This window comes from Uloborus diversus, chromosome 2 (assembly GCF_026930045.1).
Source record: "Uloborus diversus isolate 005 chromosome 2, Udiv.v.3.1, whole genome shotgun sequence".
NCBI classification, from domain to species: Eukaryota; Metazoa; Arthropoda; class Arachnida; order Araneae; family Uloboridae; genus Uloborus; species Uloborus diversus.
Window position 1 is genome coordinate 158,901,247 of NC_072732.1, and position 24,414 is coordinate 158,925,660.

At 32.9% G+C, this 24,414-nt stretch overlaps 1 protein-coding gene across 1 annotated transcript in view; it reads right to left on the minus strand.

Annotated features, from left to right (window-relative positions):
- Positions 1-21,085: 21,085 nt before the first annotated feature.
- The window catches only part of LOC129216624 (pre-rRNA-processing protein TSR2 homolog), a 29,103-nt gene continuing 25,774 nt past the window's right edge, over positions 21,086-24,414 (minus strand). The window contains exons 3-4 of the mRNA XM_054850841.1: positions 23,317-23,408; positions 21,086-21,223 (exon numbers count right to left, since the gene is read on the minus strand). Coding sequence (XP_054706816.1) covers positions 21,086-21,223; positions 23,317-23,408 — 230 coding nt within the window. The remainder of the gene's footprint in view (positions 21,224-23,316; positions 23,409-24,414) is intronic.

A 24,414-nucleotide genomic window follows, 5' to 3' on the forward strand; every position in this document is an offset into this window, starting at 1 on the left:
AGTGCCTCTGATTGATCAAGCAAAAAGCACTCCCTTAACCTTCGTTTTCCTGGAAATTTTTCTTAGTGAAAAAAAGTGAACATCCCCCCCCCCCCCGAATTGTCATTGGCAATTACATAATAATAAAAAAAAATCACAAGCGAATGAACCCAACGCAAAAATCACGATCGCAAAAACGAAACATTTTATCAATGAGTGTGAAAATTGCTCATTTGCAATCTTGAATCAAGAGTACTTGACTTTATTTTGACTCGTTCAAAATATCTGTTTTGGCTCTTGTGCTACTTTTAAAATTGTGCTATTTTCAAAATGGCGCGATCGATTAATACCCGACTTTTGCAAGCCCATTTAAAAGTAGCTCATCAGAAAGAGATGAAATACTAGAAAAAGAACAAGGTTGAAGTGCTTTTGTATAAAATTCAAGTATTCATAAGCAATTTAGCAAGAAAAATGTGAAGTTCAGAACTTTGTGTTTAGCACAATCAGGAAAATGTTCCCCATTTTTTTCTCTCCCCTCCTTTTATTGGGGATGCAAAATAATCATTTTAAAAAGTAATTCTGGTTACATGAATGAGAAATAGCTATATTTTTACTGTACAGTTGTCTTGTATTAATCCTAAAGATTGCATTGAAACCTCTCTTACTTTTAGTCTTTATTGCTGTTTTTATAAATTTCCTCAAGATAAAAGTTTAGGGAGAGCTTATTCTTAGAATGCAGTACAATGGGCTATTTATGAACTTGCAATATTTTGCTCCCTGAGCTCTGCCCAGGAGGTCATTGTAAGCTGCAGTCTTATCACTAAATTTCCATTGACTGGTCAACAATAGGGGGGTGTTTGAATAGCTGATTAAGAGATAGGGTCATTTTAATCCCTTTTGCTGATTCTCCTGGTCATTGAAGCTTAAAAAAAGCATTTACTAAATACATCTTTTTAGCATTTTCTCCAATTTTTTTCTGGTTCTTATCTTTTGGGTTTTCTGGGTCCCTGGGACCTGATTTTTGCTGGAAGTTGCCTCCCCTTCCAGTGAATTCACATAAAAACCCGCTATAGCGCATAAACACGAACCCTGAATCAAGTATTAAAATATCAGAGACTGGAAAGTACAAATGAAGTGCATTAGATAATTTAATCTTAAGGGAAGTGGGCTCCAATTTTTATTTCTTATCAAGTTCATAAATTTTGAATTGTTCAAATGGGCAGTATGTTATTTTCTTGTTACCTATTTTCTAAAACTTGTACACCATTCCTTTTAAAGCCAAACTACTGTTCATTTCTACCAGTGTTGGGCATCAACTAAAAAAATCAACTAAATTTGTAATTGATTGATTAGTTGACTAAAGTAATCTGACTCCCATTTAGTTCAGACTAATATTTTAAAAATTTAATTCAATTGCAGACGAAGATTAACGTTAGTTTAAACTAACTCGTTAGTTGACTAAAAAAACTAATTTAGTTCTGATTGATTTAGTTCAGATTAAATTAATCAGATTGAATTTAATCAAACTAAAAGTAATCAGATTAAAAGTAATCAAATTGATTTGATTACTTTTTTTAATTCAGATTAAATTCGTAAAATATAAATATCACATGAACAGAGGCACATTTGTATTTCTACGTGTATATATATATATTTATGCAAGCATACACGAGTTAATGCGTGTACATAAGACTACGTGCGGGTATATACGTATATAAACGTGTTATCCCGCGTATGTTCGTGTACGGAGGTATATTTGAAATTTTAAGTAAATATACATATTTATGTGTGCATACACGAGTAAATACGTGTATATACGAGTATGTACGTGTATACAAGAGAACATGCATATGGATACGTGGAACCCCGAGTATACTCGTGTACAGAGGCAAATTTGCTTTTAATTGTGTATACACATACTTATGCGTGCACACAAGCGAAAATACGTTTATATACGTGTATACATGAGAATATGCTCATAGATACGTGTTACCCCCGAGTATACTCGTGTAAAGAGGTACATTTGTATTTCGACGTTTATATACATATTCAAACATGCATATACGAGAAAGTACGTGTACATACAAGTATGTTCGTGTACACATGAGAATATGCGTATAGATATGTGTTACCCCGAGTATACTCGTGTAAAAAGCTACATTTGTATTTGTACGTGTATATAGATATGTATGCGTGCACAAACAAGAAGGTACGTGTATATAAAAGTATGTTCATGTACACACGAGAATATATGTAAACATACGTGTTACCCCGAGTATACTCGTGCACAGAGGTAAATTTCTATTTAAACGTGTATATACACATTGATGCATGCATATACGAGAAAATACGTGTATATACGAGTAAGTACGTGTACACATGACAATAGGTATATAGATACTTGTTTAACCCGAGTATACTCGTGTGCGATGGAACATTTGTATTTCTACGTTTATATGCATATTTACGCGTTTATAAACGAGTAAATACGTGTATATACGAGTATGTACGTGTACACATGAGAATATGGCGTATAGATACGTGTTACCCCGAGTATACTCGTGTAAAGAGGTAAATTTCTATTTCGACGTGTATATACATATTCAAGCATGCATATACGAGAAAGCACGTGTACATACAAGTATGTTCGTGTACACACGAGAATATGCGTATAGATATGTGTTACCCCGAGTATACTCGTGTGAAAAGCTACATTTGTATTTGTACGTGTATATAGATATTTATGCGTGCATAAACGAGAAGGTACGTGGTATATACAAGTATGTTCATGTACACACGAGAATATATGTAAACATACGTGTTACCCCGAGTATATTCGTGCACAGAGGTAAATTTCTATTTAAACGTGTATGCACACATTGATGCATGCATATACGAGAAAATACGTGTATATACGAGTAAGTACGTGTACACATGACAATAGGTGTATAGATACTTGTTTAACCCGAGTATACTCGTGTACGAAGGAAAATTTGTATTTCTACGTTTATATGCATATTTATGCGTTTATAAACGAGTAAATATGTGTATATACGAGTATGTACGTGTACACATGAGAATATGCGTATAGATACGTGTTACCCCGAGTATACTCGTGTAAAGAGGTACATTTCTATTTCGACGTGTATATACATATTCAAGCATGCATATACGAGAAAGCACGTGTACATACAAGTATGTTCGTGTACACACGAGAATATGCGTATAGATATGTGTTACCCCGAGTATACTCGTGTAAATAGCTACATTTGTATTTGTACGTGTATATAGATATTTATGCGTGCATAAACGAGAAGGTACGTGTATATACAAGTATGTTCATATACACACGAGAATATATGTAAACATACGTGTTACCCCGAGTATACTCGTGCACAGAAGTAAATTTCTATTTAAACGTGTATACACACATTGATGCATGCATATACGAGAAAATACGTGTATGTACGAGTAAGTACGTGTACACACGACAATAGGTATATAGATACTTGTTTAACCCGAGTATACTCGTGTACGATGGCACATTTGTATTTCTATGTGTATATGCATATATATGCGTTTATAAACGACTAAATACGTGTATATACGAGTATGTATGTGTACACATGAAAATATGCGTATAGATACGTGTTACCCCGAGTATTCTCGTGTAAAGAGGTACATTTGTATTTCTACGTGTTCATGCATATTTAAGCTTGCATATACGAGAAAGCACGTGTACATACAAGTATGTTCGTGTACACACGAGAATATGCATATAGATGCGTGTTAACCCGAGTATACTCGTGCAGAGAGGAGAATTTGTATTTAAGATTGTACATACAATTTTATGTGAGCATATTCGAGAAAAGACAAGTATTTACGAGTATGTTCGTGTACACAAGAGAATATGCGAACAGATACGTGTAACCCGAGAATACTCGTGTACAGAGGTACATTTGTATTTGTACGTTAAAAAACATATTTATGCTCGCATACACTTGTATATACGAGTAAAAACATGTATTAACGAGTAGTTTTGTGCATATCCGTATATATACGCGTTATCCCGAATATTCGTGTATACTGGAAATTTTGTATTTCTACGTGTATATACCTATAAGTACGTGTAAACACAAGTAAATACGTGTATATACGAGTAGATAAGTGTAAACCCATTTTTTTTTTTTTTTTTTTTTGCACTTCTACCTGTTATTCCGAGTATATTCGTGGACGGAGGTATGTGTAATTTCTAAGTGTATGTACAAATTTATTTGTGCATACACGAGTAAATACGTGATTACACGGGTATGTACGTGTACACAAAAAATATGCGTATGGATACGTGTTAATCAGAGTATACTCGTGCACAGAGGTATATATATATATATATATATATATATATATATATATATATATATATATATATATATATATATATATATATATAAGTGTTTAACCAAAGTATACTCGTGTACGAAGGCACATTTGTATTTCTACGTGTGTATGCATATCTATGCGTTTATAAACGAGTAAATACATATATATACGATATGTACGAGTACACACGATAGTATGCGTAAAGATACGTGTTACCCCGAGTATACTCGTGTACAGAGGTAAATTTGCTTTTAATTGTGTATATACATACTTATGCGTGCACACAAGCGAAAATACGTGTATGTACGTGTACACATGAGAATATGCGTATAGATACGTGTTACCCCGAGTATACTCATGTAAAGAGGTACATTTGTATTTCGACGTGTATGTACATAACATATTCAAGCATGCATATACGAGAAAGTACGTGTACATGCAAGAATGTTCTTGTACACACTAGAATATGCGTATAGATATGTGTTACCCCGAGTATACTCGTGTAAAGAGCTACATTTGTATTTCTACGTGTATATACGTATTTAAGCGTGCATATACGAGAAAGTACGTGTATATACAAGTATGTTCGTGTACACATGAGAATATGCGTATAGATGCATGTTAACCCGAGTATACTCGTGCACAGAGGGAAAATTTGTATTTATGATTGTACATACACTTTTATGCGTGCATGTAAGAGAAAAGACAAGTATATACGAGTATGTACGTGTACGCACGAGAATATGCGTTTAAACTATTGTTGTGCATTAATCAACTAAATCCTCAATCGACTAAAGTAATCTGACTCACATTTAGTTCAGATTATATTTAATCTGATTTTTTCAATTGCAGACGACGATTAACGTTAGTTTAAACTAACTTGGTTAGTTGTAGGGAAAAAAACTAATTTAGTTCAGATTGATTTAGTTCAGACTAATTTAATCAGATTGATTTAGTCAAACTAATTTAATCAGATTGATTTAGTCAAACTAATTTAATCAGATTGATTTAGTCAACTAAAGTAAGCAGATTAAACTTTATACTAAATCTAGAGAGATTGAAAATAATCTACACCGTATGTACTTGTATTTTCTCATGTATGCACGCATAAAAATGTATGTAAAATCTTAAATACAAATGTACCTCTACACACGAGTATACTCGGTGTAACATTTATCCACACGCATATTCTCGTGTGAACACGTATACTCGTATTCTCTTATATGCACACATAAATATGTATATACACGTTTAAAAGCAAATTTCTCTGTGCACAAGTATACTCGGCGTAACAAGTATCTTTACGCATATTCTCTCGTGTGTACACATACATAATCGTATATACATGCATTTACCTATGTATAAGCGCATAAATATGCATATACACATAGAAATTCAAATGTACCATTGTACACTAGTATACTCGAGCTAAAAAGGAATATATACGTCTATTCTCGTTTGTACATGAACTTACTCGAATATACACGTATTTTCTCGTATATGCATGCATATATATATATATATATATATATATATATATATATATATATATATATATATATACATGTGGTGCCGACTCTGGTACACCCTGGTATACTTGCATAGCCATTCTTACATTTTAGCCTTCCTATATGGAAAACTCGCCAAGAGATGACGACGTAGAGTCCGGCGACAGAACGAACAGCGCCAAGGGCGGTAAAACTTTTTGATGAGTGAATCACTTTTGATGAGATGAAAGACGTAAGACGTGGTATAAAGACGAGCAGCAAGACGGCTGCACTTCTGCATTGTAATCATTTTTGTAAATATTAGTTATGTGTAGTTTAGTTATCATTAAATGTTTAGTAGCTAAAATTATGTTATCAATGAGTGCTTCTATAAGTGAATACAAGCATTTTCATAGTTATTACCAGTAGCTCGGCTCCCACATATATATATATATATATATATATATATATATATATATATATATATATATATATATATATATATATATATATATATATATATACATATTTAAATACGATATATATACGTCTATTCTCGTGTGTACGCGAACTTACTCGAATATACACGTATTTATCAATGAGTGCTTCTATAAGTGAATACAAGCATTTTCATAGTTATTACCAGTAGCTCGGCTCCCACATATATATATATATATATATATATATATATATATATATATATATATATATATATATATATATATATATATATATATATATATACATATTTAAATACGATATATATACGTCTATTCTCGTGTGTACGCGAACTTACTCGAATATACACGTATTTTCTCGTATATGCATGCATAAATATATATATATATATATATATATATATATATATATATATATATATACCTCTGTGCACGAGTATACTCTGATTAACACGTATCCATACGCATATTTTTTGTGTACACGTACATACCCGTGTAATCACGTATTTACTCGTGTATGCACAAATAAATTTGTACATACACTTAGAAATTACACGTACCTCCGTCCACGAATATACTCGGGATAACAGGTAGAAGTGCAAAAAAAAAAAATTGGGTTTACACTTATCTACTCGTATATACACGTATTTACTTGTGTTTACACGTACTTATAGGTATATACACGTAGAAATACAAAATTTCCAGTGTACACGATATTCGGGATAACGCGTATATATATACGGATATGCACAAAACTACTCGTTAATACATGTTTTTACTCGTATATACAAGTGTATGCGAGCATAAATATGTTTTTTAACGTACAAATACAAATGTACCTCTGTACACGAGTATACTCGGGTTACACGTATCTGTTCGCATATTCTCTTGTGTACACGAACATACTCGTACATACTTGTCTTTTCTCGAATATGCTCGCATAAAATTGTATGTACAATCTTAAATACAAATTCTCCTCTCTGCACGAGTATACTCGGGTTAACACGCATCTATATGCATATTCTCGTGTGTACACGAACATACTTGTATATACAAATACTTTCTCGTATATGCAAGCTTAAATATGCATGAACACGTAGAAATACAAATGTACCTCTTTACACGAGTATACTCGGGGTAACACGTATCTATACGCATATTTTCATGTGTACACGTACATACTCGTATATACACGTATTTTCTCGTATCTTCATGCATCTACATGTATATACACGTTTAAATAGAAATTTACTTCTGTACACGAGTATACTCGGGGTAACACGTATGTTTACATATATTCTCGTGTGTACATGAACGTACTTGTATATACACGTACCTTCTCCTATATGCACGCACAAATATGTATATACACGTACAAATACAAATGTACCTCTTTACACGAGTATACTCGGGGTAACAAATATCTATACGCATATTCTCATGTGTACACGTACATACACGTATTTTCTCTTGCGTGCACGCATAAGTATGTGTTTTCACAATTAAAAGCAAATTTACCTCTGTACACGAGTATACTCGGGGTACTACTTATCTATACGCATACTATCGTGTGTACTCGTACATAATCGTATATATGTATTTACTCGTTTATAAACCCATAAATATGCATACACACATAGAAATACAAATGTGCCTTCGTACACGAGTATACTCGGGTTAAACACTTATTTGTCTTGTTTACATGTACTTACTCGTATATACACGTATTTTCTCTTATATGCATGCATCTATATATTTATACACGTTTAAATAGAAATTTACCTCTGTACACGAGTATACTCGAGGTAACACGTATGTTTACATATATTCTCGTGTGTACATGAACATACTTGTATATACACATTCCTTCTCCTTTATGCACGCAGAAATATGTATATACAAATACAAATACAAATGTACCTCTTTACACGAGTATACTCGGGGTAACAAATATCTATACGCATATTCTCGTGTGTACACGAACATACTTGTATATACACGTACTTTCTCGAATATGCACGCTTTAATATGAATATGCATGTCGAAATACAAATGTTCCTCTTTACACGATTAGACTCGGGATAAAACGTATCTATACGCATATTCTCATGTGTACACGTATATGCACGTATTTTCGCTTGTGTGTACGCATAAGTATGTGTTTTCACAATTAAAAGCAAATTTACCTCTGTACACGAGTATACTCGGGGTAACACATATCCATATGCATATTCTCTTGTGTACACGTACATACTCGTATATACACATATTTACTCGTTTATGCACACATAAATATGTATATTCACTTAAAAATTCAAATATACCTCCGTACACGAACATACGCGGGATAACACGTTTATAAACATATATTTACGCACATAGTCGTATATACACGTATTAACTCGTGTATGCTTGCGTAAATATGTACATACACGTAGAAATACAAATGTGTCTCTGTTCATGTGACATTTATATTTTACAAATTTAATCTGAATTAAAAATTTAATCAAATTAATTTGATTACTTTTAATCTGATTACTTTTAATCTGACTAAATTCAATTTGATTAATTTAATCTGAACTAAATCAATCTGAACTAAATTAGTTTTTTTAATCAACTAACGCGTTAGTTTAAACTAACGTTAATCTTCGTCTGCAATTGAATTAAATTTTTAAAATATTAGTCGGAACTAAATGAGAGTCAGATTACTTTAGTCGATTGAGGATTTAGTTGATTAATGCCCAACACTGCGGGAAGGTATAAAACAACTTCCTCATTTTGCATATAAAGTTGACTCCAATCTTAATGTATATAAAAATCTTCTGTGTGGACGTGTGTCGCCATAAGGCTTTTAAACGGCTGGACCAATTTTGATCAAATTTTTTGTGTGTAATAAAGTTGCAGCAAGCATGGTTTTGAAGCGTGATGGATCGAATCAGAAACGTTTTTGTTAGTTAATTATTTAATTTAAACATTGGATGATTTTACCTCCCAAATGATTAACATTTATTTTAACCTATTGTTGATCGAGAACTGAAATTAATATTTAACCTTTTGCCAAAGGAGAATTAGAAAGCCAGCTCTGCTTTTTGTAATGAAATTTCCTACTGTGATATGTCAATTGAGAATAGATAAAACGTAGAGAGAGAGAGTGAAGCCTTCATTTCTAGAAAACAACGATTTTAGGTCCCGTGATATATTTTAAACTAAAGTACTGGAAGAAATTGGCTAAACGTGTCTTCTTTCGTTGTAGTTGAATCATGTGGCCGGATCGGTGCTTTAGGTTTTCCTAACCAAATGATCAGAAAGTACTGTACATTTGTTTGTCAGCTCAAATCCATCCGAGTTTCCGCGCCAGTGGTAAGAACACTTTAAGGATTATCAAACTAATCAGTACATTATTAAAGGAAATGATGATGGAATTTAAAGACGAAACAAATTTTATTTTCGTCCAGATAAATTACAACAGGGTAGTTCTGTACACGAATGATCAGTGCAGTGGGAGATTTTTATCTTTGGTGGAAAGAACAAATTAGGCAATATATGAAGTTTAAAAAGTTTTCGTTCAAAAGATCGGAGCGCTAATCGGTCGGAGTTGGCTTCGCTCACTAATCGGCTGGATTACAGTATCGTGGTGGCTTGGCGACTTTGGCTGTAAACAATAGAGTTGTGTGATCATTTGTTTACATTTTAAAGCTACTGTTAATGCAATTTATTGTATATTTTGTTTATTTGGCGAATGATTTCCAACTGCAAAGAGTTGCTTTTCGTTTTTAAAGAGTTTTTAGTCATTTTAGTTGAAGAAAGAGTTTATTTTACATCGTTATGGGGGGGGGGAGGGATGAGTGATTTTCGCTTATTCAGAGAACTGGTTTTACCTTTATTATTTTTTTTAAACGATATCTTTTTCATTGTTTTATTCTTTTTCATATGGGGGATGCTGCAGTGGGATTTCCCGTTTGTTCTAGATGGGTAGTTAGTTTTTTAAACTTAATATCTGAGGACGCTTTTTATCCTTTGAGTATGGCTGAAAGAACAAACCATCAAGTACGGGAGAAAAAATAGTTAATAAAACAACTGCTCAGTTGGCATTAGATAAATCAAGTTGTAATAAATATACGCATTCTGACACCAAGCAGCTTAAAACCTTTTCTTTTTACTTATTTTTTTCAACAAAACGGTTCAAACACTTGATAGTTTATTGAAATTTTTTTACTTTTCAATTTACAAAGTTTGAACAGAACAACGTCTGTCAGGTCCTCTAGTTACCTATAATTTTTCCTAATTTTGGGAGGATTCCGGGGTCCCTGGACTCCTTGTATATATGCCCTTGTCCCTAACCAATCTTATTAACGATCCTTTTAAAGTATTGATTATCTTTGCAAACACAGACCATTCACATTTTATTGTTATACCTATGTTTAAGCAAGAACTTCTTTGTATACAACATTTTTAGTTTTTTTTTCTTGGTGCTAAAATTATTAAGCTGCTTGATGAACTGACTTTGGAGAAGCTACATAACATTGGCCGTGTGAAAAAAAGTCTTTTCTTAAATCGATCCCTGCTACTTTTAATGTCTGACCTTGTGACTTATTAATGGTTATTCAAAGCAAACTTTAACAGGAAACTGCACTCTCCTAACTTCAAAAGGATAGTCCGCCTGTGATGATGTTCTTAAAAACTTCGTTTCTAGTTTTGAAAAAATGAAAGCAAAAGACAGAAACTTGATTGACTTGAGAAAAGCCTCGAAGAATCACGTGAGAAACAAAAACATTATCAAATTTATAGTTCGCTATCGACCAAAAGTTGAGATGAAGTACTGAATAATGATTTGAATGGAGGAAAGCCTTCGAAAATAAGGGATTTGAATTTCAATGACAGGTTTTAATTTCTCAGAAATTAAGAGGTTTTAATTAATTTCTCCTGAACTAATTGAGATTTCAAAAAATCCTTTCTTAGTGGTTACTTTCGTAACCATGCGGACATGCCTGCCAAATTCCAAGTCTGAAGCTTCAGCGGTTTCGGCTGTGCGTTGATATATATATATTAGGGTGTCCCAAGATATAATGGCGAAAAAAAAAATTTGTGAAATCGAATACGCATACCCTCCAAAGTTTTTCCATTTCACTTCAGAAACATGAGAAAAAAGTTTCATTGCAATAAAATAACGGGAACCCGTGCCGACTTGAGGTCAAAGTTGGACCTGAAATCCTGTACGGCGACTACAGTGGAAAGATTGCTAACTGCATAATTTCTTACTACACGCGACATAAATTTATTTAAAGCATATATTTACAACAATATTAGACTACAAGAAACATTACTGCACATATTTGTAATTCAATGTTTGCTTTTTGCAGTCAGGATAGAGCTTCCGCTGCTCTTGAACGCAACGTAACACAGATTGTTATTGTTCATCACACTGTAAAAAAAATCCGGAAACGTTTCTGAGTATATCGTGCAACTGTGGTTCATGAAAGTTTCAAAAACGTTAATAATAATTAACGGAAAGAGAGTGGAATTTAAAGATGAAACAAATTTTATTTTAGTCCGTCAGGGTAGCTCTGTACACAAAAGATCAGTGCAGAAGATTTTTATCTTTAGTGGAAAGAACAAATCAAACAATCTGTGAACATCATCCCAGTACGCAAGGAAAGATAGCAAGTAAGACAAATGCTCAGCGAGAGAGCGGATTTAAAAGTTTTCGTTCAAAAGATCAGATCACTAATCTGTCGGAGTTCGCTTCGCTTTATGATCGGCTGGATTACAGTAACGTGGTGGCTTGGCGACTTTAGCCATAAACAATAGAGTTACATGATTATTTTTTTACATTTTAAAGCTACTGTTAATGTAATTTATAGTATTTTTTTGTTTATTTGTCGAAAAATTTTAAATTGCAAAGAATTGTTTTTTGTTTTTATAGAGTGCTTAGTCTTAGTGGAAGAATGTGTTTATTTTTCATTAGGAGGGGAGGGATTTTCGCTAATTCAGGGAACTGTTTTTACCCGACTGTGCATGCGCGACGCAAAGAAGGGTAATGTGTTTATCAGTCTATGTATATATGTCTGTTTCTATATGGCGTTGGTAATTTTGGTAATTCTTATGTCAATCAATTTGTCTTAACCTTGGATTTCACTAAACACATGACAGTAATCAAAAGTACCATTTCAAAAACCAGTTGCCATTTTGTCAGTTTGGGATCGGCGCACGCTGGGTGTCGCACACTGTGTCACACGCTACCTGCGTGCAACAAATGCAGGTAGTTTTCCCTGCCTGAATTTTTTGTTTACTAAGTCTACTAATTGGAGTCTCAGTGGCCGAGTGGTCTAAGCGATTGCTTCTCCCACTTGAGGTGGTGAGTCAAGACACCCTCGCTCTGGATGTACTTTCCCCTCTTTCTGATGTAAATTCTTTTGTGTTCTTTATATGTATTCTGTACTGTAATAAAAAATATATTATGCGTAACGAAGGCAAGACACTCAGATTGTAGTCCTAATTAAAATAAACCCGTGCAATAAGCACCAAAAGAAAAAAAGTCTACTAATTCGATTTTCATCTCTAACATGTTGCATTTGTCTTTGCCTTGATTCAATCGAGTGAGTTTTGTGATGTGTACTTCCTTCACAGGCTTTTTTAGTTTTGCGAGAAAGATTTGACGGACGACGTTTCCGATTTTGTGTCATCATGAGTTATACAGACTGTTTATATAGCTTTGCTGTAGTTGACTTAAGTTTGCACATTTTTGCTGAAGGTCAAGCACATGTAGCTTTAAGCCAAGTTAGGTCCCTAGACGGACTAATTATCAGTAGTTTAGACCACTGCAAGTTACTTAATAAATCTCACAAACTCTTTCAATGAAATGACAAGATTATGAAATGTACCGTCTTATAATCATAATAACTAAGTCAATGAAAATTAACTAAAAAGTGTAAAATAAAAAGTTATTAAATAAAAACAAAAATCCCGACTGCGTAAAAACCAAAAAAACTAAAAAAGAATAATTTTACGGGGTTCCTTGATTTAGAAAGGAATGGGCTCCGACTGTTGATCCTTCTATTCTGCTTTTAAATTTTATATAACTATTTCAACAGTGTAATTATTCAGTAGCACTTAATAACATAATTAACTACTGGTCTTGTACATTATTCTTTTTAGGTTTTTTTTTTTTTTGGTTTTTACGCAGTTGGGTTTTTTGTTTTTATTTAATAATTTTTTACTTTTATCATTTTTTTAAACAACATCTTTTTGATTGTTTTATTCTTTTTCATATGGGGGACGCTGCAGTGGGATTTTCAGTTTGTTCTAGATGGGTAGTTAGTTTTTTACACTTAATATCTGAGGACGACTTTTATCCTTTGAGTACGTCTGAAGGAACAAACCATACAATCTATGAAGATCTTTCAAGTACGTAAGAAAAAATAGTTAATAAAACAGCTGCTCAGTGGGCATTCGATAAATCAAGTTGTAATAAATACACACATTCTGACACCAAGCAACTTAAAAACATTTTCTTTTTACATATTTTTGCAACAAAAAGGTTTAGTCCAGTCAATAGATACATTTTACCTTGCAAAAAATGGGGTCAAAGATTTTATTTTTTTAATTTGTACATATTGGTGCCGACATGAAAAAACCAAGTTATCCAACACGAAAGACCCCGGGAGAACTTTTGGGGGCCGAATAACCACAAAAATTTATGACTTTTTTTGTTTCTTCCAAAATATCTCCGAAATGGTTCAACTTAGAAAAAAGTTTTAAATGTAAAGTTTAAAGAACATAAAATTTCCTACAACTTTTGCATTTACAACTTTTTTGTAGCACAAATAACAAGCTTGCTATAACTCTTTGAAAATAGGCAGTTTTCCTCCACTCCGAAAAAAAAAAAGCTTTCACACCGAAAGCAAGGCGTCATAACTATTAGAACTTGAATAGAAAATTTAGTTTCAGAGAGTTTATTGACAGTTAGAGTAGTTTGAGTTTTTTGCTCCCCCCTCCGTTGGACACAGAGTAGCAATTCTGGCTGACAGATTAGTTCCCACTAGACTCCAAAAACAAACGATGTATTATGAAACTGAAATACATATATACACATTCATTTAAAGCACATACGACGATGCAATAATAATAAAAAAAAACCCTTCCCCACTGCTCATGAACTAACTTTTCTGATCTGACAGAGGTAGTCTTCATCAGACTCCAATAATAGATGATATATTGCTATTTGTAACTGGATTACACAATATATACATTCATTTGAGCGATATAATTCGTACATTCTAGTCTAATTATTGCAAACAGAGATGCAATTTTTAAATATTAATGTGAAGGAATGAATATTAGGCAGCTAATAAGCAAACAATCAGCACAGTCATGAATCCTATGCTCAGATACAATAATAATAATAAACCCTCCCGCACCGCTCACGAACTAATATTTCTAGTCTGACAGAGGTAGTCTTCAGGCAGACTCCAATAACATATAATTTATATTGCAGTTTGTAATTGAATTACATAATCTTCTCATTCATTTAAAGCACATAATTCGTACCATCTATTACAAGCGAAAATGCAATATTCGAATATAAATGTGAATGAATAAATATTAGGGTGATAATAAGCAAACAATAGACATAATAATGCGTAAATAAAGGTACAATAGTAATACGTAATGAACACTTTGAAAAAATTCTGCAGAAACTGACTTTTTGAGGCATGAAAAACCCAAAAGAATTACCTTTCAAAATGAAAATCAAACTGTAGAAGCTTAATACAGATTAATTACAGACAGAATAATACAGATCTGAATTACAGAGAGATTCATTCGACCTTAAAGCAAATAGAGAAAGGACAACAGAATACGCTGTTTATCTTCTTCGAAGCCGTTTTGAAGGTCCAGGTTCTCCCGGTTCAGAATCTGTAGGGGGTAGAAAGAAGCTGTGGTCCTTTAATTGTTCATCTCATTGTTGCGGTAATTCCAAAAGCTCCTGGAACAAATCTTCTTCAGCAGTCTCATCCAAAGATGAAATTTCTGCAACATTTTCACAATTTGGGCCACTGCAGTGTTTGCACATGCTGGAGCATTTTAAACCTGCCTTGTGACAAGAACAGGCTCCAGTACAATTTTTCTTGCAGGTACAAGGCACAATCTTCAAAAGATTCTGAGTAACTGAATCTCTTTTCGTGTCAACATGCATTAGACCTTGCTTTCTGCGTCCCCAACCCCATTTCTCTGGTTTAATTATGTTGCCCAACCAACTTTGAATTTGGTGGTAGAACCGATATGAGTGATAACGTCCAGCATCCTCCCCCCCCCCCTCCCCGCACATTGGAGGTAGCCCTGCAAGATTTATCTTAGCCCTGTATACTAGTTTCATAAAAAGATTAAATTGCAAAGTATTCAAAGATAGGTTCAAATACTTTACGTCACCTGTGCATAATATTTGCAAAATGTTTTCTCCAGCTGCAGCTAAAGCATCATGATGGGGTCCATAAATACTTCAATAGCTTCCTTAATTTCAGGAGTTTTTTTGACTATTTTGTACAACTTAATTTTGCCTTGGCCAAAGATTGCCGAAATCGTATCACACCCACTAAACGCATGGATGAAAAGAACATTGCTGGGGTGAAACCCCAGTGGGGAGTGTGGGGAAAAAAACAAATCACAAGCATTCCCTCTTCCAGGTTTTAAAAAGAACAAGTTGCTGAAAGGCTGTCCTAAAGCTGACATCAGCACCAACAGATCTATATCCTCTCACCCACTATAACAACCTTTTCAATTTCTTTTGCCTTTGAAAGAGCAGTAAGTAAGTCGGCATCATCTTGAGTCTGTATGAATTCAATGTCACTTTTCGAAATATGTCTCAAGAAGTTGAATAAGACAATTCTTGTTGTTATAATTTGCCAGTAATCCTTCTTGAGGAATTTAGTTAGCATGTTAGGTTCAACCATTACTTCAAGGGAAGAGATTAATTGCTCATTGATATAGCATTTGTGACAGGCAGTGTCACTTCTTTTAAGAACTTCAAAAAACGCTGATGTTCTTCATTTTGCCGTTTTGCGCTGCATCTTTGAAGATTTTCTATTCCCTTCTCCTTCACAATCTTTATTTCGCATTCATGCAAACTGATTTCGCAAATAATAATAATAATAATTTTTAAAAAAAACACCTTGGTCAGGCGTAATTATTTCTAGGGAAAAAAATTATAATACAGAACACACAAATTGATAAAACATACTCTCGCTCAAACCCTGAAGTGACCAACATGAGTAGCTATTGAGTCGATTCATCTCATTTGGAGAAAAAAAAAGGGGGGATGGAATGGGGGTGTTTTGTTTAAGTTAAAGGGAACAGGGGCATTTACCCTCAACTGTGAAAGACAAATGATTTCCAAGGTCAGACTGCCAGCGTTTCTCCCTTTTTCCTCGTTATCCGATGCGCTTTCACGCACTTCGCTGGGGGTTCAGAAAAAGTGTGACTTTCAAGAAGCTGTAACTCGCTCGCTTTTCATGCTATAAAAATGTTGTAATGACAAAAGTTAAAGGAAATTTAATCCCCTTTAACATTTGCATTGGAAGTTTTTTTTGTAATTTTAACCATTTTTGAGATATTTTGAAAATACTACAAAAAGTCACAAATTTTTGGGGGGTTTCGGTCCCCAAAACTTCTCCCGAGGTCTTTCGTGTTGGATAACTTGGTTTTTTCATATTGGCACTAGTATACACAAATTTAAAAAATAAAATCTTTGACCCCATTTTTTGTAAGGCAAGCCTGTTTTTTTCTACCTATTGACTGGACTAGTTAAAATATTTCAATAAAATATCAAGAATTTGAACTTTTTTATTTGCAAAGTTTGAACAGAACAATGTCTGTCAGATCCTCTAATATATAATCAAAATTAATCACAATATATTAAACATCACACATAATAATCAGTAATCCAAAGTTAAGTAGCACAAAAAATTGCAAATTATTGCAAAATGTTGTTACTACTACTACTACTTAAGGAGCTACTTAACATTGGATTACTGATTATTTGAAGTTTCAGCACAAAGGTATTTATTTGTTATCACACATAATGTTGTTACACCTCAAGAAGTCGTTGCTCAACTAAATTAAAAATCTATTGAACACAATCTCGTGCGTCATTAACTTTCTAACAATGAGGTGTTGCCATTTGGCAGTTTGTGTTTAAATATAATAAATGAATAAATTTAACAACTGAAATGCATTACAAATATGGATGAGGTGTTAAAGATTATTACAACTTGGGAATATTATTAATTGAGAAGGGCACCTCAAACTTAAAAAAAAAAAAATCTTAAATTTTCGCAAGCAAAGATTTGTACCATATTTTCTGGGATATAATCCAGAGATAATATATGCAGTAGTACCTCCTTTAAAGGACACCTCTGAATAAAGAGCACCTCTATTTAAGGTACACTTTTTCTGGTCCCTGTCCCTTTGAATAGGGACAACCATGTACAGTGAAGCACCAGTTATAGGTTTTAAAAAGGACTGCATGAAAAAAGTGTACCAGCGAAAAAACATACAAAAGGTATAGGTCAATGTGTATTAGACTTTGCAGGAACCAATTTTTAAAACGTATGATTGATAAAAACGTATAAAACAGAAACGTATAAACGGTGCTTCACTGTATTTACCTCTAATTAAGGGACAGTGGCGGAGCAAAATAACAAAAAAAAAAATGCATAAATGGCTTTAGAATTATCAAAGTTTTGTGGAACTCGAGGTTCCCTTTTTGTCAAAACATTAAGTAATAAAGTTTTTCTTGACATTAACATGCAAGTAAACAAAGATGTATTCTAAAATTCTTGCTGGGGCCTACATTCACACTTTTCTCTATCATCAATTTCTTAATGCTCAGCCTAGACAGATAATGTGCCGCCCATGATATGCTTTGTATAGAAAACTTGAAATGTAATCACACTTTTTTTTTTGTATTGTAAATTACATAACATCAAACTAATCCATGTAAAACATAAATTCAAAACTCTAATCAATGAAAATCAGAAACAAAATTTGGTTACTAGGTTACTACAAAATTTTTGATAAAATTTTATTTTATTTATTTATTTATTTATTTATTTTTTTGACAGTTTGAATAATTCTGAATTTTATTCAGTACATATCAAGCATTTTCAATACTTAATCTTAAATCCTATTAGTTTACATTTCTTATAAAATTATACTGAGTTAAACTACATAGTATGCAGAAATTCACCTACCTCCAAAGAAGGGACACCTCTATTTTAGGGACAGGTTGTCTGGTCCCCTTAGTGTCCCTTAATTAGAGGTCCTACTGTACTTCTAGTTTTTAGCTCATTTTTAAGCATTTCTGGGTGCTCATTTAGATTTTACGATTAATCTAATGTTCTTAATCTGAGAGACTATTTTTTGGGATTTTCAATTTGCGCTTCAGACTGCTGGAAGAAATTTTGCAACTGGGTGTGGAATTAAAATATAGCTTTTCTCAGGTTTTTATTGAAAATGGTTTTATTATTGTTATAACAAAAAAAAACTAGTATGTTGTGGCCATCACGAAACTTTCTTCTATATTTTTCCTTTTTCTGATCCCTCCCCATGCTTGACGAGGAAGCAATATTCCTAACAAAAACAAAATTACACATGCAAAAACTTGACGACCATCCCAATGTCTGAATTATTGTAAAAACAAAACAAAGAGCGAAAATTGAAAGTTACTTTAAAAGCTTAACTTGAATTAATTACAAATATTTTATTTATTAACAAACATAAGATGGCAACAGTTAAAAATTTTAAATCATTGAGATAATATTTCCTATCATTTCCATACAATTAAAATCACGAGAAATACGCAGACGACAATCTATTACGATTTATCTTTCTTATTGTTGCATTAATAAAAATATTTTGATTCGCAAAAAAAAAAAAAAAAAAAAAAATCAACACCTCTTGGAGCGATCGGCGTCAAAATCGAACCAAAGCCTGTTTACATATGGATTCACATATATTCCAAATTTCAACCAGAACGTAGCATTACCTTTTGAGATAGGGTACTCAAAATGGAAAAAAAGAACGGGTGATTGCGCTACCCCCTTTTTAGCTGTTGACACAAAAATAAAATCAGTTCTTATACCCACTAAGGGTTACTTGCCGATAAATTTTTCTTTCATTCCGTTCATTATTTCTTGAGATACAGAAGTCACAATTGACGACAAAAAACGTTCTATAGCTCAACCCCCGTTTGAGTTATTGACACCAAAATTGAATCAGCACCTGTTCCTGTTAATACCAACATATGGACCAAATTTTGTTTGATTCCGCCAGTTACTTCCTGAAGAATAGCAAGCACGCGTAACTCGAAAAACGTCCCATTGCTCCACCCCCCTTGGAGGAATTCGCGCCAAAAACTAATGGGCACAAGTTCACATAGGGGCACAAATGTGTACTAAATTTCGTTCGATTTCATGCGGTAGTTTTTGTTGTAGAGCGGCCACAAAAAACTGGTCACACACAGACGTGACACACATACATACACACACACATACATACATACACACACACATACACACACACACACAGACAGACAGACATTTTCCAAAAATGGTCGAAATGGACTCAGCACACCTCAAAACGTTCGAATCCATCAAAATTCGAAATTCGAAAATTTGCACGAATCCAATACTTTCTTCTATATATTAGATATAGAAGAAAGTAATGAGTAAAATTCTCGCCAAAGAGTTTTGTTTCGTTTTCGTTTTTTTCCCGTTCAAATTTGCACCTTAATGATAAATTCTGGGCCATATTTCAGGGTAAGTTCCTTTTAAAAATAACAGTAAACTCCAGATTATCCGTGGAATAGGGAGGCACAGTAACTGCGGATAAGCGAAAACAGCGGATAATCCAAATAATAGGTTATGCAATAGATAAACGAGCTGATGTGTGCATCACATGACTTCCTTTTACTCCAATTTAATGTCATTTCCCCCAATACTGGCAATTTTAATGTGATTCAATAGTTTACTCTCTAAATATCACCAACAGTGGCCAAATTAAAACAGATTTTTTAAAAAAAATTGCCAAATTTGTCACCAAGTTGGCGACCAAAAGACTGGCCATATATCGCCAAATTATAACACCACTTGAGTTTATAACAAAATAACAATGATTTCCCCCCCAAAAAAGGGGCAAAAGATCCCTTTAGAAACACACGAATGCAACCAAAAGGGGAGGTGCACAACTAGATTCCACTAGGAGTCTACGTACCAAATTTCAACTTTCTAGGACTTACCGTTGTTGAGTTATGCGACATACATACGCACATACATACATACGCACTTACAGATGTCATGAGAAAACTCGTTGTAATTAACTCCGGAATTGTCATTATGGATATTTCCCGTGTCTATACATTCTTAGGCACTTATCCACGTGTGGTGGAGTCGAAAAAAAAACTCAATATTCAATTGGGGTCGAGTAAAATGGAAATTAAGGTCGATTTTTGAGTGAAATTTTTTTTCGCGAATACAATACTTCCTTTTTTGTAAAAGGAAGTAAAAATATTGATGACACTCACACATTCATTTAAATTATAACTAAAAACCTTGCTACATTGCATCTACTAACATTGAATGTAAAAAATATGTGTAAATTCTAAAAGCAAACAACAGAATCATAAGTTTAAAAAAAAAATGTGAAAGGACCCGCAGATAATCCGACCGCGGAAAATCGGGAGATTACTGTATATAGTAACCACATAACCATTTAAGAAACTGTTTAGTGTCATACCTCAACAGTCTTGCGTGTTTCATGTCGTTCTTGAGAATTTCTTGTTCTCGCAGCTTTATTACTTTCTTGAAACATCTCGGCATTTGGATTTGTTGTAGACAGTTGATAGGCTCGACAGAAATTTTCTGAAATCTATGATAAAAATAGAGGAGAAAAACATTAATAAAATTTTAAAAACAGCCTTAAAAATGAAAAGATCACTTACAGTTCATTATGAAAGTAATTTTTTGTCATGCACAGGTTCGAAAATATCATGATATTTTCGAAAATATCAAAAATATTTGATATTTTGATATATATCTGATATTTTCATTCAACACAAACTAAAGTCTTCAAAATAGTACATGCATCCTTTAATCACTCTTTATTTTCTTGTAGTATAATTGTATATGTAGGCAAAATTAATGCTTCTTTCATGATTTACATTTAATATTTCATTTTACATTAATATCAATTTTAATGGAGTTAATTTAGCATTAACTGTTTTACTCATTTTTCTTCTGCTAGCTACTTTTACAGTAATATGATTCAGAAATAAATAATGTGCATTATTCAGAACAGTCATAAGACATTTTCTTTTTTTCTGAGATATGTTTAAAATTTATAACTAGGCAATTTTAATATGAATTAAAATTGTTACATTACTAATAATTTTAGGTATATTACAAGTAAAAAAAGAATATTATATTACTTCATTATATTTCTGATGTATTATACATCATAAAAATCTACTTCATAACCTTTTGGTTATTTTTTATAATAAATAAACAATATAATTATGATTAATATGCTTTTTATATTGAAAATACCATAGTTGAAATAATAAATATCGAAAATATCAAAATATCATATTTTCAAAATAAATATCAGATACAGTGAAACCTGTGTAAGTTGACCACTCGCGGTGCAGTACTTTGGTGGTCAACTTATAAAGGGTGGTAATGATTTTTTTTTTTAATTTTTTGTCATTTCTTGCACCATGTACTCATTTTTTGAGTAATTCACCATTAATCTTTCTGTTCAACTCACTTTCATTGTTTAACATTATTGAAAGTGAAACAACAGTTAAAAATACTATTCAAATAATTTTGTTATTTTTTCCTTGTTTTTAACTGCATTAGACACTGTAGTTTTAGAAATTCCATATGTGCCGGCTGATTTTCTCTGGCTTTCTCTATTTTCAATTAATTTTAATATAATATTTCATACTTTTTATTAATCTCAAGTTCAGCTAACTTTCTTTTTCAAGCCTTTTTTGTACAACTTATAGCACAAAGAGCAATAAGCGCGGCTCTCACAGTTCATAAAGGCAAAATTAAAATGTCCTATATCTTAATCCTTTGCACCAGAAACATATAACTTTATTCATTAGCAGGCCCAGATCTGCGTACCCGCAGTGCGAGGGGCCCACGTACTTAAAGGGGCTAACGACCCTAGAAATTGAAGAAAAAACAGAAAAAAAAAACTAGACTAAGACTTATTCACTTTACAAATAGACACTGCTGGCCACTAGGGAGGGGCCCTAGATATTTTGCTGCAGGGGTGACCCAAAATGTATAGATCCGGGTCTGCTCTTTTTAGCACGATTCCTGTGTTGCCACAACATATTGCAACTGAAAGAAAAGACTGAACTTTTCTACTGACACCTGTTTTCACTGAATAGAGTACAAAAAGGTATCTCAAATAGAACAACAAATGAAAAACAAGTGTGGAGAATAAAGAGCAGCATAAGCTTTATGCTGCTGTTTAGTTAGTAAAATGCTATTCTGTCATCAAAGCATTAAAAACATTTTTGGAAAGCTTTTAAAAAAAAAAAAAAGAAAAAGAAATAATAATAAAAAATAAGTAAATAATAAAATAAAATAATTTGCTGAAGAAAGTTTAAAAAATAAACCAAGTGGTCAACTTATAAAGGGTTTTTTACAATACTCCAAACCAAATTTGGAGTACATTAGCGGTCAAGATAGACAGGTGGTCAAGATAGAGAGGTGGTGAAGTTACAGAGGTTTTCCTTCATTATATGAGATAGGACTAATTACATTCCTGACAACAGCGGTCAACATAGACAGGTGGTCAACTAACAAGGGTGGTCAACTTTACAGGTTTTACTGTATATATATATATATATATATCATGATATATATATTGACCGATATATATTGGCGAACCCTGGTCATGCACATGCAATACATATTATTATCAAAATGCATAATTAATGTGAAAACCTGATCTAAGCTGCCATCTTCAAAATATGTTTCAAACTCATTTTCAATCATTGTACCAAGGTATTCTACAATGTCTTCCGGTTTTATATCATCTAGAACATACAAATAAATTATGCCATAAATTCAAAATGAAACATAACTTCTGTGCTAGTATTAACCAATAGATTCAACTATAATAAGAAAGTTTAGTTAAACAATGTCTAGAGAAGATTCCTTTTTCTCTAACACACATTCAATTTCAATCTACAATTCATTCATTTATTTATTAAACCCGGACACACGAAGAAAGGGGGTTATAAGTTTGATGTGTCTGTGTATCTATGTATCTGTATGTCTTTCTTTTTTTAATTTTGCTCGAAAGGAGGGTTGATTGAGAGTGGTCTTAGCTAGGTTGTGTCTTTGGATGTGACATTAATTAAGGAAGATATTTATTAAAAACCACTAAAAGGTTTTTCGCGATTTTTGCAGTGAAAACGTATTTACTTTTTTTTTAAATTTAATACCAAAATGAAGCAGGATTTGTACACTCCTTCAAAACTCCTCCCATTCCTTCATTTCGGAAATTTTTTCGAAGGGCCCTTCAAACTCTTTCATTTTGGTTTTAACTCCTTCAAAACTCCTTTTTTAGATCTAGACTCCATAATCGTTTTCTATAACAGTAATTCAAAATACTTCAATCAACAACTTGACTTCGTCACAAGGGCGAAGGTATAAGAGTGATTTTGATGTACTAATTTGTAGAGACGTACCAAGTACTCGGTAACTACTCGGTACTCTGCCTATTCGGCCAATATGCCGAGTACTCGGTACTCGGCCAAATTTTCATCAGATACTCGGCCAATACCGAGTAGTTGCAAAAAATTGAATACATTACAATTTACAAAAAAGCTCAAGCATATATAATTTTCTGTAACCATTTACAATTCAAATTTAAATTTTGAGAATAATGAAGTTTGAAATACTTCAATGAAATAAATCTTGGTTCGAATGTCTCGAAAGTTAATAAAACTTTTTTGTTGAAAATTGTGCAAATATGGAATTTTTGCTACAAACTAAAATTAGTTATAAGATATATAAAAATACCTTAGCTTTAAAAAT